The 18,992-nt window shown below is 39.3% G+C and overlaps 1 protein-coding gene across 1 annotated transcript in view; it reads right to left on the bottom strand.

Annotated features, from left to right (window-relative positions):
• Positions 1-720: 720 nt before the first annotated feature.
• The window catches only part of Znf385b (zinc finger protein 385B), a 405,545-nt gene continuing 387,273 nt past the window's right edge, over positions 721-18,992 (bottom strand). The window contains exons 10-13 of the mRNA XM_023719177.1: positions 5,308-5,553; positions 3,819-3,997; positions 3,209-3,310; positions 721-2,190 (exon numbers count right to left, since the gene is read on the bottom strand). Of these exons, the coding sequence (XP_023574945.1) occupies positions 1,972-2,190; positions 3,209-3,310; positions 3,819-3,997; positions 5,308-5,553 (746 nt within the window). The 3' untranslated portion in view covers positions 721-1,971. The remainder of the gene's footprint in view (positions 2,191-3,208; positions 3,311-3,818; positions 3,998-5,307; positions 5,554-18,992) is intronic.

Here is an 18,992-nt window from a genome sequence, read left to right as displayed (position 1 = left end):
GAGAAGGTAGAAAGGGGAAGAGTGTAATTAAATCCTGTCATCAGAGGTCATAAATGTCATGGGTATCAATAAAAGAGGACCTAGGGATCTGGAGGCTCTCCAATGAGTTTTTAAAAAAATAAATAATAAAATAACAAAAAGCCAGAGTCACAATTTTTAATAGGCTGCTTTTATGATTTTGGGCAAACTCTCCGCTTCGTTTGATGCAACTTCTCAGAGATTCATAAAGAAAGCAGCAGTGAAGTTTCACCTCATGCAAATGCCTCAAATGGTAATGAATAAACACGACCAATAAATATGTAGCCAATACGATCTAAAACTGCTAAATTTTTTTTTGTTTGTTTGTTTTATATTTTAGGACAGGGTCTACAGGGTCTAGAGGGTCTCACTGTGTAGATCGGACTTGTAGTAATCCTCATGTTTACAGCCTCCCAAGTGCTGGGATTACAGGCGTGCACCACCACACCCAGTCTCAATCACTGTCTCAGCACATCCCAGGGATGGGGTGGGGGCAGCCCAGCAGGCCTGGGGATGGAACTCCCCACCCCAGTACCTGCCTAAGCAGGCGCTTTAATCCGCTGAGCTATTTGGCTGGCCCTAAAACTGCTAGATGTGTAAGAAGCAATCTTTGTACATATGAACAATCTTTCATGAGGTGATTTCACATTGGAGGAGTCTTGGGAGAAAATACCACTGAAAACATAAACCGAGTTTTATTTTTTGCACTTTTTATTGAAAAGATACATTTAAAAAAATACACAGACATTTTACCATTTACAGATTGCAGATATAGATACTCTAAGAGAGATCACTCCACTCTGTGTTGTACGATGCTGCTTGCCCCTGACACCACAAGCATTCCAGTCTTGATGACATCAGCTTAGAAAGGGGGGCAGGGGAGCTTGACCTGCAACAGGGTCCGTGAACAGAAAGACAAATTGTTCAATTATAAACTTTATATCTTCTGTACATTATTGCATTAGGGAGCCACAACATTATGTAGCATCATTACAAATGAAAACAGGTTAAAAATGGAGATAATTATGTAGAAATATACGGATTCATTGTCTTCTCGCGGAATGCACAGGGGTGCAAAAATGTGCAGCTGAAGAAGCTCTTTCTCAGTTTGTATACATTTGCTTAGCAACTCAAACTGGTGAGGAGGCTACAAAATAAGTTAAACAAAAATGGCGAAAAGGTAATTATAGCTATGTTATATGGCTTTCTATTTTGTTTAAATATCTCCAAATAAAATGTGAAATAAAGAAATACATTATCTTTTGTTCTCTTAAAGAGAAAATTCAAAGCTACTTTGCTTCGTAACATTTACACAGCAACTAAAAATGTTGAGTTCAGACAAGAGATACGATCTAGTACTACACAGGATACAACAGTACTTGGGTCTAGAACAGTACACAATCCCTGTCAACAATAGTACACCAGAAAGAAAGCATCATGATTCATTGTAAGATGGTTTCCACAAGTAAGCACTTGCGTTCTATGTCGTTGCACGCTAGAATATGCCCAGTTGGATTCCAGAGTTATTTACAGACATCTGAGGAAGATCCTAGTTTTCAAGTCTGTCAGGACAGTATTCCATATTCTCTAAGCCAGATCACACCCATGGGAAAATATAGATTGATTTTCTTTTCTTTTTCTTTTTTCTAATACATTTTCAAGAAGCCAGATAGCTCAGATACACCAATTGCATGAGATCGGGGAGAGAGGACTGAGGGGAGAAAGCCTACGCTGCCCACGTCCCTAAGTCACAGGGGCAATCCATTAAAGCGCTCTTGAATCTAGCGATTTTTTTTCCTTTGGAGCTGGACTTTGGTGGGTTGAGAAGGCAGGCTGCACTAGGTGGGTGGATGGGGTAGGTACGGCAACACAAAGTGCTCAAATTGCTGATATCCGTTTGGCTTTTCTTCTCAGCTTCTGCACTGGCCTGGATTGCGGTGGGGCTTGCGCTTGTTAGTAGGGGGCGAAGAGGATGGAGGCTGGGGTGGCACGGATGGGCCCATGGCCTGGCCTCAGCAGAGCTGGAGGGATAGCTGGTGCTTGGAAAAGCGACGCGGATGGCCGGGGCGGGAGTGACAGCGCAGAGGACACAGCCGCCGCTGCTGCCAGGGGAGAGGACAGGAAGGCGGGGGCCAGGGGCTTCATCATATCTTTCTGGAATGCAAGTTTTGCCTAAGGAAAGAAGAAACGCCAGCAGTGCGTTGAGACCATTGTTTTTTTAATAACAGTACTACGGCTATATTTTCATAAGTGAAACATCAATATGAACAAGTCATAAAGTTAAAAATTTTTTGCTTTCAGAAGTAGAGAAATGATTATATTCATAGATCTGGCTTCAGAGGACCTTAGCATAGCTTCACTTTGATTTCGTTCCCTTTCAGCTCTTTTCTGATCTTTGAGCCTGGGTCCTGGGGCCTAGCAACGCTCCCTAAGTAGACACTCACCTACTCAGCAGGAATAAGACATCTCTGGAGGTTCCTGCCTAGGCAGTGGGGCTCAATTCAAAATTGAAACTTATCTTAAACTGGCACATGGCCTAAAAAGCGGTTTTGTTTTTTTGTAAAGCACAATCCTTCCTTTCACTTCTTTTAGATAAAGTGCACTGGGGTTAGGTAGCTGGGGTTTAGGGCATTAGGGACCGCAGAGAGGCAAGAAAACAAAGGCAATTTCTATTTCTCCTACAGCATTCCCTGAGAGATTGCAGCTAAATCAAGTTTCTGTTGCTTAGAATGGTTATAATGGTTAGTAGGCTAGAAAGTTTCTCTATGTAGAGGAATCCCTGGGTAGAATCTTCCTGTGAAGTAAGAAATCAATCTTTTAATTTCTCTCTTTGCAATAAGGAGGAGCTGTATGAGCTGGATTTGCTTGCTGCAGGTACTACCTGCCTTTCAAAGGTAACCTCAGTACTTTGAGAGGCTGGGGCACAAGGATCTTAAGTTCAAATCCAGCCTAGGCAACAAAGCAACTTAGCGAGACCCTGTCTCAAAATTAAAATAATAATAATAATAATAATAATAATAATAATAAAAGGGGCTCCTTGTGAAGGTCTTGGGTTCCATCCCATATACAACACTTAATCAATCAAATGCACAACTTTTCATGACCATTACTCTCCAAGCCCACCTCGAAGCCCACATCCAACACAGCGAGCATGTCCTATAGAGCAGGTGAGCCGATGGGGTGAACTTACTGCTAGAACGCTGGGGCTCCGCTGGAGTTTGTTGTATGGGCTGTATTTTGGCTTCAGTGGTTTCCCTGCAACCCGGTCTTTATGCCTTCGGCTGGAAATGTGCTGGAAAAAGTTGGATGAGTTAGCAGGATCAGCATGCATTTCCCACTCCCGCTCCTCTGCTCTCAGCTCCTCTGTCCACACACGGCCTGCGGAACAGCTTTAGGACTTCTCGGCGAAGACTTGCTAGACGATCCACATGATTGTAACACTTCCATACTTCCACTCTCCGAAGCCCTTCCCAGATTCTGCTTGGTGTCACCCCTGTCACTGCCAAGTCTGTTTCCCTAAGCTGACTTGGGTCCTTAGGGACAGACAGGCTTCTGCTGGATGCAGGTGACTGTTGTGGCCACTCTGCTCTCTCTAACATCCAGCCCAGAACTCAAGGTCTCCGTAGTAGCTGCTGGGATACTGGCGACCGACCTGTCCCCCCCATGAAGCACTTGTATGGTATGAATGCTATAAAGGTTAGAAAACTAAATGGGGAGGACAGTGGAAAACATTCCACAGGTGAGGAGATACAGACAGGATGGCCCTGAACAACACTGCACGCTAACCCAGGACACATTACCTGTTTGAGCTGAATTTCAGAGTTAACGTGAACATCACAGATTTCACAATGAAATGTCTTGTTCTGTAGTCCTGATCCCTTACTGCCATTCTGCATCTTTAATCTTGATCCTGGTCTAGGATAGGACTTAATTGGCCCAGCTCCATTGCGAGCCTCAACCATGGTCTTGTGTTTAGATCCTAAGACAGGAAGGGGCATACGTTACGTGGCTGGTTAGAGCTATAGGAAGGTCTTTGTTATCTTATCTTCGAGAGGTGTGTCTTCAGGCTGAGTTCCCAATGCTTTTTTATGAGTACTTTAGTGCTGATTATGAATTTAATACACTTTCATTGCAAAAAATGAAAAACCATAAGAGTACATATTGTAAAATATAGAAAAATATAAAGAAGCATAAGCAAATAAGGGTTTCCAAAAGCAACCACTGTTAACCATTGTGCAGCCATTTCTTTTTTGCATACTGAAAATACTTCAAAATTGGGGATATGCTGAATAGAGATCTGAAATCTTCAGGTATCAAATCATGTTCATGTTTTCTTATCATTATATTTTATTTTTTAGATTTGTTTATTTTTTAAATGTATTTAGTACAGGGTCTACAGGGTCTTACTACAAAGATGGGACTTGTAGTGATCCTTCCTGTTTTTCAGCCTCCCAAGAGCTGGGATTACATGCACATACCACCATGCCCAGTCTCATTTGCTATCTCAATGCGTCCCAGGGGACAGGACCAGCACAGAAGGCCTGGGGATTGAAAAACCCCTGGCTCCTTTGTCTGCCTAAGCAGTCACTTTAATCCACTGAGCTATCTGGCCAGACCCCTTATCACTGTATTTTAAAGGCTGAGTAACATATTCTATCATATTGGGTCACCATAATTTATTCAATATTTTTCATCTGATGAATTTTTTTTTTTTTTTCATTCATGTATTTGGTGCAGGGTCTCACTATGCAGCTCAGACTCGTAGTGATCCTTCTGTTTTCAGCCTCCCCAGCTCTGGGATTACAGGCATGTGCCACCACACCCAGATGGGGTCACTGGCTCAGCATGCCCTGGGGGCGGGGCTGGTGCAGCATGTGGGAGCTGGGATTGAACTCTGGTCTCTGTGATTGTGAAAGGAGGTGCTTCGTCTACTGAGCCAACTCGCCAGCTCTTGATGGATTTTTAAGTTGTTTTCATTTTTTACCTTTATAAGTATCTGACAATATTGTGCAGAAAGTTTTGTATTCTTCTCTTACCCTTCATCAAAATGAGTTTTGGAAGATATCAGAAACCTTCGAGGAAATAAGCAGAATAAATTTTATGTCCATCCTGCTTTTACTTTGTTGTTCCCAAACTAACTGAGACCATATTTTTCTAAAACACTCTTTTGAAGTGGAAGCATAGAGAAGACATTAAGCAAACAATTTCTGTACAATAGATGTGATATTCTGATGAGAAAAGTTGGGTTTTGTTGTGAAAGTCCCTTAGATTCCAAAGATAGCGGCTAACCTGTATTGTGGGCCTCCAGCTGTGACAGGGAATTCACAGCCACTTTACATAGTGAACAGTAAAGTAATTTTTTGGCTTTTTCTTCTTCTGATTCAACAACAGTGCCGGGAGCTCCATTTGTACTCTTGGAGGGTGAGGTGGCAGCGCCAGGTGGCAGAGCTGTCGTGCTAGACTTGAGGAACAGTGAGCCACCTTCAGAGCCCAATGGCTGACTGGCACAGTTGGCTTTTAGTTTCCCTTTATCTTCTAGGAAAACAAGGAGATATTATTAATGCCTTATATTTTGTAGAAACACAGATAAACTACCACAAAGGAATTAAAATTGAAATTCAGTTTTTATCTCAAATAGAAAGATTGACTTACGTAGCTTTTACCCTAGCACAGATTTTACTTCATGAAAGTTTCAGTCAAACAGCAATAAGTTTCCATATTAGATCACCCCCCAGATGATGACTTGTGAAGAAACAACTTTGTTCTCTTCCTGAAAGCAGGAGGTTTTCTGTCTGTTATGCCTCAGTTACAAGAAATGCTTCAGAGAAGTCTTTAATATATAACCCAGTCAGCTACCTTCATCATGATTCCATCATATGCTGGTAGCATGAAAGAAGTCTCAGCCAACATTAGTTCCATTTGGCTACTCGTGTTTTAATTATGACATGGACAGAAAGTTACATTTTAATTTTTTACACCAACTTTAAAATTTTAGCTTTAGGTTTAGGGGTGGAGGAGAGGGAACAAAGACAGTTCGTTTTTGCTGTGATTAGTCCAGTTTTCACTGCTTTTTGAATGGCAATGCAATATGCCACAAAATGAAAGGGACAAGGGTTATATTCATCATACCTGTTAATTACTGCTAGTGTAAATAAAATGTTTTAAACAATGACATCCACCATGAGCACGACGTGAAGATTAGCCAGATCACCTAAAGGCACCTTGGCATTTTGATCATGTAGATGCTGAGCGTTTATAATCCTCAAGGCCCTTGTGCAGGCTATGAGGGGTCAGAGAGACTTTAGTAGCATCTTGTGCTCACTAGGTATGCAAGGCAGGCTTACTTAGTGACCCTTTTGGGAAAGAAACTGGAGCTTTGTAGGCAACAGCAAAATCCACCCCACGTTTCATTCTAATAGTCTGGTAGAGCCAGTACTCTCAGAGAATATACATAGACATGCTGATCAACTCTTATTAAGAGAAAAGGGAATTAAAACAGAAAATATATTTGTTAGTTGCCTGAGCTAATGCAGAACTACCTGCCATTGGCTTAGATGACCAAGAGGGAAAGAGTGGCCAGAGAATAGCAATGTTGTTTTTCTGTGTTTGTATAACAAGATTCTACATATGAACAACCATGGCTTTCAGCATTCAGAAATGGTGGGACAGGGCTGGCCAGATAGCTCAGCAGATTAAAGCACCTGCTTAGACAGATGCAGGGACCAGGGTTTGATCCCCAGGGTGCGGTGCCAGCCCAGCCCCTGGGGCATGCTGAGATGGTGACTGAGAGTGGGTGTGGTGGCTCAAGCCTGTAATCCTTGTGCTTGGGAGGCTGAAAACAGGAGGATCACTATGAGTCCAATCTGTGTAGTGAGACCCTGTAGACCCTGTACTACATACATAAGCGCACACACACACACATATACACACACACACACACACACACACACACAAAGAAATGGTGGAAGATCATATTTTCAATCATATATTTTTAAAGCCTCACTAATTTGGAGATCAACAATTTCCATAATTTCTTCCTGAGTTCAAGCCAGCCAGACATGTTAAGATTAAATACAATAAAAGTACTACAGAGGGATTCCAGATCTGGGTGTTATTTAGACTAAATGAATGCTGAGATCCTTACTTAGAAGTTCTCCACTCTGTTTCTTTTCAGCAAGTATATTAAAACTGCAGGATGACATGAAGTCTGATGGAAAGGGTCTAGACTTTTATTAAGCTGACCTCAGTAGTATGAGAGACGAAAACAGAACCGTTCTTTCCAATTGGTAATAGTCAGTAAATTAGATTGCAGATTAATTTAGGTTTGGAACTTTTCCATCTGTAAGGATCTCTTGGCTTGAATTTGCTCATACACAATTCATAAAGCAGCAAAATAATTCAGTAATCTTCACATTTGCCCTTTAGGATTATTCCATTTCTTGTGATGGAAATGTAAGTTAGTGCACACAAAAATCTTTCTTCGCTTCCAGCATTTCATTTAATATTTCATATAAATTTAACTGGAAAAATCTGACCTATGTCAGTTATTTACTTACTCATCCTCTCTCATATTACTGCTTTAGTGTTCCTACTATTAATGCTCCTCATATAGCTTCTATTTATAAAGAATTTTACAGTTTACAAAGTGCTTTTCTTGTATTATGATCTCTTAGAGTAAACGTATGGAATAGGTCAGGCTGAAAGTGGTGGTTCTTCTCTTTAAGAGGAGGAAACTGAAGTTCATCAGAATTGAGTAATGTCCTCCGGCTTGGGAGGTGGCAAGTGAACATGATGCTTTCTCTCAGTGACCCCCGTGCACTGCACGAAGCTTCCAGCACAAAGAGGGAGCTTAAGGTGTCATTCCTATTACAAAAGCACACAACGCTCAGCCTAGTCGTGAGACAGCAACTGCTTTGTTTTACCATGCAGTTTAGTTTTTAAGTATATTTGCCTGAAAGGAAAATATTTATCTTGTTCAAAGCCCACTTGATTCAGGTTATATTGAAAAGATGTAGAAATTACCTATTTTCCTCTATAGCTTTAAGAAAAATGAAACAGATCTCCTTTTTATAGCTCCAAATTTATTCACTACGAATGCATATTAACATTATGTTAATGCCAGCAAAGTGCTAGACACTGAAAAGGATGACAGGAAAAGCAGGTACAGACTTTTAAGAAGTTGCAGGTTAGTAGGGGAAATGGGAGTCAGTCCGAGCCGCTCTAAAATGTGCGAAACTAGCGTGAGGATATGCAACAGAACGTGATTACTTGGACTTGGGAAGAAAGGGCCGTTTTTCATTAAGGAAGTGGCATTTTGGAGGTTTTAAAGGTCAGATTTAGATAAGCGCAGAACAGGGGTGGCAAGGAGGGGGAGGTAAATGGTTTCAAGCAGAAAAAGGACACGCTCGAGGCTTAGGAATCTCCAGGCTTTCTCAGGGTACAAGTAGCAGTTGAGCAAAGAACGGGCAACATGGGTAGTGGGAAGTATTACTATAAAAGTCAACTGTGCCACAAGCAGAGAATATCACAGGTCTATTAAAAAAAGCATAGGTATTTCAGTATTTTTTTTTTTTTTAGGTATTTCAGTTTTTAAAACATTGAGAGGTTTAGTATGTTTCATATGATCTCAAATTCAGATAAATTGTCTAATTATCTTCCACCAAATAAATCTGTCTGTCCGTCTGCCTGTCTGTCTATCTATCTATCTCTTTTGTTTTAAAACAGCATAAGAAATGATACAAAATTTCATTAGACAAAGTAATAGAAACTCAACAATGGTTGCTGTATTGTATGATGTTATCTCCAAATTAGTTTAGGTCAGCAAATATAAACCTGCAAAATTGGTTTTAAAAAACAACAGAACAAAACAACACCAAAAAGAAAGTTACCTTGTGATACTGGACATTGAACCCAGGACCTCTTTTTTTTTTTTTTTTATTTTAGGGAAGGGTCTACAGGGTGTTCAGGGTCTCACTACTAGATCCAACTCATAGTGATCCACCTGTTTACAGCCTCCCAAGAGCTGGGATTACAGGGGCGTGTCACCATGCCCAGTCTCAATTGCTATCTCAGCATTCCCCAGGGGTGGGGTCCACATGGCAGGCCTGGGGATTGAACTCCGGCCCCTGCAACTGCTTGCAGGTGTTTTAATCTGCTGAGCTATTTGGCAGGCCCCAAGACTTCTTTACTGAGCTACATCTCCAAAACATTTTATGTTTTTTAAGACAGGGTCTCCCCAGCTCACTAAATTTCCCAGCATGGGCTTGAACTCTTTGACTCTCCTATCTCAGCCTCCCAGTGTTGAGATTACAGGCATGTGCCAAGCATACCCAGAGAGATAGGTTAGAATTCTAATCTTTAACAATATTACAGAAAACTTTTAACTTCAAAAATGCATAAATGAAGTTAACATATTTTAGGGAATCCTATTATTGCATTGATATTAGTTAATCAAAAAAGGAGATTCTAAAGTCAGGCAAGTCATTAACACATTTACATATTAAATCGTGGCATTCTTTCTGGATGTGTAATCTTATAAACTTTAAAGCCTAATTGTGTTATTTCTCCTGTTCATGGTGTGATATTTTGATAAAAATCCACTATATTATTTCTCTTCCCTTATTGGCATTTTTAAAACCTCTTTATTTTGTGTATTTGGAAATTTAATTAACATACTGTTTACTTCTGTTTCTTTTAATAAAGATGCATGTCATCTGGAACTTCTAGTTAATATGAATTCCATTTACAAGTATTCCCTCAACTAATGTTAATTAGCAGGTCTTCTGACTGTCTTAATTATTTCCTGATTATGCAAACACCTTGTTTAAGGTTTTACCCTACAGGACGTTGAAGCAAAATTTGCTTAGCTACATCAAAATTTCCCTTTGTAACAAAAATCCATAATTTATGCAGTCAAGTGAGTATTTTTCTTCAAAGTAGCCTCCATGAGAGGCCCCACATTTTTTCACACATATGAAAACTCTTCTTCTCCAGGCTGTTTTCATATTCAGTTGATACTTCATGTAAATCAGTATTCGCCATTTGTCATCCTTATTCTTACTTCAAAAACTGACCTCAAATTAATCCACCTTCTTTCACAGAGAGCACATTGGCCAAGCAATGGCCATGACTCATCCACATGGCTGACACTGACAAAGGTTCTACAATCTGAGGTACAGGATCTCAGATAAATCCTGAGGGGATTTCACTGACCTTATCAGATCCAAATGCTACAACTCTCTTCGCAAAGGTCCTGCTTTACCTTGGTCTTAATCATCCAGCAGAAAAGTATAAAAACGAAATATAGGAAGTAAAGCCATGGTGTTATGTTGAGCTGTAGGGGACTCAAGTCAACAATTTCTGACATTGCCAGTCAAGCAGAAGACCCAATGCTATTATGGGCTACTGGACTCTCTTAGAATATTTTGCTGAGTTAACACACCTATAATATTCAAATAATGGAACTAAACAATAAAAGGGTATACAGATGAGTGTCCATTTTGTATCTGTGTATTCAAAATGGTTAGGACAGATATATAGTTACATTCTCTTAATGAATAGAGGGATTTGTTCTAATAGTGTTTGTAAATAGGATATCATGTCTGCATCTTGTACAGCAATTAACCACTAGGAAGAATGTATGCAATGTGTTAATTACTGAAACTGTCCTACTAATTTGGTTTGAAACTGTCTCATTGCTATTTGTATCTCAATAAAATTATGGGGAAAAAAGGAAAATAGATGAAGTTAAAAAAATTAATCCACCTTATTCATCACACTTCATGCTGTATTGCTTAAATAGTACCTCAAAGGGCTAATATACTAGCACAGAAGATAAAAAGAAGCCACAAATTCCAGGAGCAGTTTTAAGAAACTGATCTTCTTGGTAGATGCAAGGCATGTCCAGGGTTAGTTCTTGATTTTTAAAACAATCAAAATAATATTCTGTCTACAATGTAGGTCTAACCTTCTGAAATAGAACTCTGAAAGCTAGATGACATTTTTATTATTCTACTTCAATACTTATCCTTGAGTTTAATTTTATTATTACAATAAGCCTTTTGGTAACTAGGCTTCAGTGGTTCAGTAACAGATACATATGACTGTATCATAAATTCATGCTTGTTGCAAGAAATTCTTTAAAACCTCAGACAAATTTCTAAAAAATTAAAATTGCCTGAGTGAAACATAACTTATCTCACTTATTTTTCACACACTTTAATAAAATAGAAGTTATTATTGCATATACCTTTTTATTGTTTTCAATTAAGGTATAACCTATACACTGTGAACTATATAAATTTATGAACTTTTACATATCAATAACTTTGTATAAACACAATTCATATCAAAATTAGGAATATTTCCACCATACCAAAAGGCTCATTTGGACCCTTCTTTGATAAGAATTATATAATGAAAGGTAAACAGCTTTCTTACCTCTATCAACTGAGATCATTTTAGCTATTTTTAAACCTCAAATAGAGGAAACTACACACTGTTATTCTGAGTTTGGCTTCTTTTGTGCAATATTATGACAATGAGATCCTTCCCTGCTATTACATGCAGAAGGTTTTTTTTTTTTTTCCCACAGCTGAATATTTCCAATGGATTTCCATACCATAAATTCTTTTTTTATGCCTGATGGAAATTTGAAATATTTCCAGTTTTTGCCTACGTTGGATAATTGTTACCATGAACATTCCTTTATATGTTCTTTGGTAGACAAACTACTCATGTGTGTTAAGGCATACATGCATAGTACAGTCACTGGGCCACAAGATAATCAAGCATCTACTTTCTGTAGATGCCCAAAAGTTTTCCATAATGCTCGGACCAATTTATATTCCTATCAGCAGAGTGAGAATGGCACTCATTCCGCATCTGCCCTAGTAGATGGCATTGAGATTGGGCAGAAAAAGAATAAAGATAGGTAGAAAGGAGACTGTGAAAATTCTAATTTCAAAATGATACTTTTAAGAAAGACTACAGCTTTTGGACATGAAAGTTGCCCAGGATCTTTTTCCTTCCAGGAAACTCATTCTAGAAGACAATTCCTACGGGTGTTAAGGGGATAAACCCAGGCCTGTGCTTTTTGACTATAAATAGCACCTCCTCCTGCTGATCTCTGTCCGCAAGAAAATGTTCCTGTAAGCAGGCAGCAAATCTCAACCTTAAACATCTGTAGACTTTGAAGTCTGACATAGCCTGCCGTATGGGCCATGCGACAGACAGCAGAATGCACATCCTAGATCCCCATCTGCGGACGCCTCTGAGGGCACATAGATACAGCCAGGTCATGATGTGTCTCTGGTGAAAGCCCATACTCCATTCTCACTGAGCGTGTACTTTTGAAAGTTTATCTGATAAATCTCTTTATGCTGCTCATCACAACATGCCATTTTCATGATGAAAGTGAGTGAGCCTACAGCCGTGGGTGGGGTGGATTAAGGTCTCCCATCTCTGCTCTGGGAGATCTCCTTAGACCTGGGAGGTGACAGTGTTGGTGTCATCAGCCCTGTTGATTTCAGCCACTTGGAAGAGGTGTGGGAATGTTTTATTGTGTTTTTTAAATTCATATTTTTCTAATGATTAATGATATTGGTTATCACTACATATTTTCTTAACCAATTATTTATGTGTATACTAATTTGGTACCAGGGACCAAACTCAGGACCTTGCTCTTCCCAGGCAGCTGCTTATGCTGCTGAGCTATCTTTCCACCTATATTTTTTATTTGTCTGTTTTTTGTTTTTGTTCTTGTTTTGACATTTAGTACAAGGTCTATAGAGTCTCACTACATAGATGGGACTTGTAGTGATTCTCCTGTTTTCAGCCTCCCAAGCTCTGTGATTACAGCCCTGTGCCACCATGCCCAGTCTCAACCACCATCTCAGCTCATCCCGGGGGTGGGGCTGCCAAGGCATGCCAGGGATTGAACCCTAGTCTCTACTCTCTGCCTAAGAAGGCACTTTAGTCTGCTGAGCTATCTGGCCGGCCCTTGTCTGTTGTTTTGGGGCACAGTTTCACTATGTAGTTCAGGTTGGCCTTGAACTCATTACATACCTCAGTCTGGTCTCAAACTCATGGTGATTCTCCTGCCTTGCCTCCCAAGCGCTGAGATCACAGGCCTTTGCTGCCATATCCAGCTATGTTTTGTTTTTTTTGAAGCCTGTCCAAATATTTTGCCTATTTTTTAAAAACTGGGTTATTAACTTTTAAAATTATTAGTTTATAGGAATTATTTGTATGTATATTTGAACAGGCATCCTTTATCAGATATTCTTATCAGAAATCATCTCTTTACCAGAATATATGTGTTCCTCTCTAAATGCTGTCTTATGAGAACCTGAGTGTGAGTGTGTGTGTGTGTGTGTGTGTGTGTGTGTGTGTGTGTTACTATGGATTGAGCCCAGGGCCTCACACATTTGAGCCAAACACAACATCACTGAGCTACCTCCCCAGCCCATAAGTGTCAATCATTTAAAAAGGACAAAACTATGAAGGATTAAATAGGTTACATCACATCTCTTTCGATTAATAAGTGGCACAGCATAGATTCAAATACAGGGTTCCCGTGGCCTGAGTAGGTGCCTTATTACTCATCTATTTGGGGGCATGTTATATTGAGAGTGCTCAGTTTCAGGAATCACTTCTTGAATGTCCGACATACACAATTTGAAGAAAGGTGAGTGGAAGGCAACATCTTTGTATAATTAAGCTCTACAATGCCCACTGAGAGTACAGCACATATGAGCAAATTTGCTGAGATCCAGGTAAAGAAACCTGCTTTAATATGGTTTCATCAAAAGTTGTGTAGGAAACTGGAATATTCCACTTCTAAATATGTCTCTTTGGCATATGGTTTATTTTGAGAAAGAGCAGCTACAAAAGATGCTCTAAAACAGTAGAAATTACCTGTTTATAAAGGAAGTTTGCAACTATAAAGGTAATCTCCAGTTGGAAAGTTGTCCCTTCCCTGCATGGAAAACAGAAGGAGGATTCAAATTCTCTAGAAACTTTTACCAGTGGAGGAGACACAGTTAAGGTTGTGTAACAAAATGCACTTATTTGTTGTTGTTTTCCTGGATTGCTTGCTCGTAAAGAGACTCCCCAGTACTTGTCTTCATTTGTGTTGAAGATGGAAATTTCAAAACCACCTCTTGGAGGTTTATTCATTTTTCTGGGTATTGCCCCCAAATACATAAATTGTATATGTTCATAATCTTGACAGAGATCAGCTCCAAACAAGAACTAAGAAGGAGATAAAAACCTTTTCTCTCTTTCCTTTATAGATGTAACATGTAGTCTAGAAAAGCAAATGCCAAAGTCTTTAAAAAATACATTTCAAGCAGTTTTCACTCTTGACTATTTCCCAAGATTAGAAGACATCCCTAAAGAAGGTCTCAGGTTTCTTATATGAAGAGAAAATTTCCTTCCACTATTGTTTTTGATAACATATGTCTTAATATATCAAGCTGTATAAATTAAAACCAGTAGAAATTTTCTGCCTTTGAAAAATGGCAAAGATACAAAATTAAATTTGGAGAGAGGATGAGATATCAATGCTAAGAGAAGGCGTTGGTGAGGGGTTGAAGAGATGTAACTCTAAGAAAATAACCATCCACCCTTCTGAGACAGAGACCACCAAAGGGACAGAGGACAAACAGCCTCCTAGATCCTTAACCTGTTACTCATGACAAGCATTAATCTAGTACTCATTGGTGCTTCCTTCTGAGGTGGCTAGGGTCTTCTTAACACTCACTTTGGCTTAAAAAAAAAGACCCTTCTTTTGGACATACAGATGCCCAAAGCTTGACCTTCATTTTTTACCTATCTCAGTTATAGTTGTCTTACAACTTCAGGTCAAATTCTTGCTCTGCTCTCTAGAATTTATAAAGAACTAAAAGACATTAGGGCCCCTAAATTTAAAGACCCAATCCAGAAATAGGCATACGAGATGAACACACACTTCTCAGAGGATGAAATTAAAGAAGCGAATAAGTGTATGAAAAATGCTCCACATCACTAGCCATCCGTGAAGTGCAAATTAAAACACATTGAGATACCATCTCACCCCACAAAGAATGGCTATCATGAAGAAATCAACCAACAACAAATGTTGGAGAGGCTGTGGGGAAAAGGGAACCCTTTTCCACTGCTTGTGGGAATGTAGACTGGTACAACCATTATGGAAATCAGTGTGGAGACTCCTTAAAAAACTAGGCCTGGAAATCCCGTTCAAGCCAGCTATCCCCTTACTGGGAATTTTCCCAGAGGAACTGAAAACATCATATCATAGTGATATATGTGTACCTATGTTTATAACAGCATAATTTGTGATAGCCAAATCTTGGAAACAACCAAGATGCCTGTCACATGAAGAAGGGTTGAAAAAGATGTGGCATTTTTATACAATGGAGTATTACTCAGTTATAAAGAATGATAAAGTTGAAGCATTTATATTTAAGTGGATGCCACTTGAAGATATAGTCATAAGTGAAATAAACCAGACCTACATGTGTAAATGTCGTATAGTCTCCCTAGTATAAGAACTCAAAAGAAGAAATACAGATAGAAAGGTATAACACAATTAAAAGGAAAGCGAGAACTTGAGGATTGGACAATGAGGAAAGGGCAAGGAGAAAAGTTGGGAAACAGTACAGAGACAAAGCCATACATTTATATGCCCAAGATGGGCAAGGCAATGATCCTGAGAAACAGCAAGTTTTTGAGACTAGCAGTTAATTGGTAGGATTCTCACCCTGACTAACTATACATGCTGATAACTGTGAACCAAGCAACTGCATTGAAGATAGCAATGTGTAATAGAAGGGTCGTGCTTGGAATGTCTGTCATTCTGGTCTTCTAAATATGTACTTCTTGTCATGACATACCAATTATTACTATACTGTCTCACAAGTAAAAGTTTTTTTAAAAATGGGTAATAAATTTTAAAAAAGACACAAGAAAAAGAAAAAAAATGTCACAAGACTGTCCTGCTACAATGCTGTATATGGTTAGATTTTTTAATTTCTATGTAAAAATATGTAATTGTTTATTCACATTCTTTAAATATTTTTCATTTTTTAAATTTTTATCTCTATATTCTGTAGGGGCTTAATGTTTAACATATCAATACTTGATGGAAAATACCTGTTCCATGTTATGTCTAAGATGTTTGATATTCAGACAGATAGTGAAGTTAAACTCAACTGCATAAGATGTAGGATAATAATAAGCTTCTCTTCGGGAGGGTTAACAACCCACATTTGTAGACCAAAATCAGAGAAATGGAAGGGCTGCAAGGACAGCCAACATTTTGACCACAGCCTTTCAAAGTCAGTGAAGGCTCAGGACATAGGAGAACCTGTACTGTAACATCATGTAACTCAGTTGTGTCCCAAATTTTCTGATCAAGGAGATTATGGGGCCACAGAGAAACATGAATGATGATGTAGAGTGCGCCTAAGGAGAGTCACATGGAGAGAAAACATTCTCTCAGGCTTTCACAGAGAGCAAATTGGTCAAGCAATGGCCATGACTCATCCACATGGGTGACACAAAGGATCTGCAAATTGCTGTACAGGGCTACAGGATAAGTCCTGAGGGGATTTGACTGACCTTATCAGATACAAAAGTTACATTTCTTGTTATACAGGTCATGCTTTATCTTGGTCTTAACCATCCAGCATAAAAGTATAAAAGTGAGGTATATAAAGTAAAGCCATATTAATATGCTGAGCTGTGAAAGGCTCAAGTCAACAACTTCTGTGTATAACCCACTACTATTGTGGACTGCTGGACTGTGTTGGATTGTTTTGCTGAATTCACACACCTATAGTATTTAGATGCCAGTGCAATACCCATTTCTGACAGGACTAAACAAAAAAAGGCGATACAAAGGAAGGACCATTTTTTATCTGTATGTGCAGAATAGTTAGGATAGATATACAGCTACTTTCGCTTAATTCAGTGAGAAGAAAGATTTGTACTAATAGTATTTAGACAGGATATTCTGTCTGCATCTTGTACTATGGTTAACGACTAAAAAGATAACAACGTACAGTGTATTAATTATTGAGACTGTCCTATTAATCAGTTTTGAAACTGTCTTATTGATATTTGTTTCTCAATAAAATAAAAAAAAAATCTTGCTCTGCCTATAGGCATCTTAATCATGTAGGGAGAATTTGTCTACAAACTTACAATACAAGGTTGATTAGCCTACCTTTAAATAACCTGTCTCATCTACTTCAAGACTGGGAACATCAAGATAAGGGACTCTCAGGAACAATGGACTATCAGTGACTGTCTATAAGTCTCCAGGGATTGCTCTAGCCCTGTGATCACCTTGGATTCCAGAAGAACCTCCAAAACAGAAACTGCCACAACCTGTATTGTGTAAAGACAGCATTGCCCCCTTAAAGTGCATGAACTTCTCCAGAATTACCTTTTTTTCCTTCAAGACAGGGTCCTGGCTTGCCTGGCTCAGGCTGACCTGGAACTCATGCTTCTCCTGCCACCCTCCTGCTGGGATGACAGGCATGCACTAGCACTCCCAGCTCCAGACCTATCTGAAACCAAAACTAGAAAATGATCAAGCAAACTCTAGGCCATCTCATCTACTTTATAAAATGTGGTCTCCTTTCCTTGATAATGGGCCAGCCTCACCTGCCTTCATCTGCCCAAGCTGAAGCCCTTTGGCAAGCTCTCTTGCTTTCTTAGTTTGTCTAATCAATTGGCTTATGCCACGGACACATTCCAGAATGGTTTTCCATGGAGAAACTCAAGAAACTACCTGGCTGAATTGATGTTTCTATCTCCTCTTTAGGGGGATATCCTTGGACTCCATGAGACGATATGCCAAACAAATATTTAATGACCACCTATTGTTTGCAAATTTGTATTTGCTACATTATACTAGAAGTAAACAGATCAAGTCTTTGTCTTAGTGGAACTAATCATATAACCAACAGAGACAGAAAAAAAGTGTGTGTGTATGTGTGTGTGTGTGTGTGTGTGTGTGTGTGTGTGTGTGCTCATGTACACATAAGTATGCATGTGCACTGTCGAGGCTTAGAACACGGCACTCTGAGGAAGTCTAGTAATTTGACATGCTACATTTAGTAATTTGAATGATAAGAAATTGGAAGGCTCTAGGAACTACCTCAAAAACCTAGGGCTTTCTGACTTCTTGTAATCCCTCCCTTACCCCAAACCCAAGGAAATGCTCTTTCTCAAGTTCCCTGATTGGACTGACAAAACTTCTTCCAAAGATGTGCAATTATATTCAACTTTATCCTGAGGGAGTTCATCGAATCATAAAATGCTTAATCACTAGAAAAGAGACTAAAAGTTGATATCACACCAAGACAGATTTTTCATCTACTATTTGAGGGCAGCTCCAGTTGATTACTGCAGAGATTATCTACAAAAGAGAACTTCTGTTGGGAGTGAAGCTCTGCACCTTCTAGGGACCTGTGGCTACCCATCCTCTATAGCTGAGAGGAATGTTGCAGGCCACTGTCTGTAGTTCAGGATAATCCAGTTCTAAAAATCATTTACTCCTCTAAAATTGCATATGGCCCCTCCTTTTCTACTCCATGTCCCTCTTTCCTATGGGGTAGATATTTAAGCTTCAACCATCTGTCTCTTTCTTTGGGTTTTGTATTTTCTATGGCTCCTGTGCTCATGTGCATATTAATAAATTTGTAGATCATTTTGTAACAGGGGCTCCTATAAAATTGAAAGATTTAAAGAAACACCCAGATATTGTCATTCTAACCTTTTATTTTATATTCCTTCAGCAGCTATATCTTTTGCTAAGAAAATTTCCCCAACCTAGCATAAACGAACCCACAAAGTGGATCTATAACCACATTTACCCATGTTTATCTACTACATGTAGCAGCTAAGCTTGACTGAGTGAATTTCATGGGCTGAGGAGCCAATAAGGGATCAGTAAAGCAGAC

This window comes from Octodon degus, unplaced genomic scaffold (genome assembly GCF_000260255.1).
Source record: "Octodon degus isolate 3935 unplaced genomic scaffold, OctDeg1.0 scaffold00065, whole genome shotgun sequence".
NCBI lineage: Eukaryota > Metazoa > Chordata > Mammalia > Rodentia > Octodontidae > Octodon > Octodon degus.
This window is presented reverse-complemented; position numbering and strand designations above follow the sequence as displayed.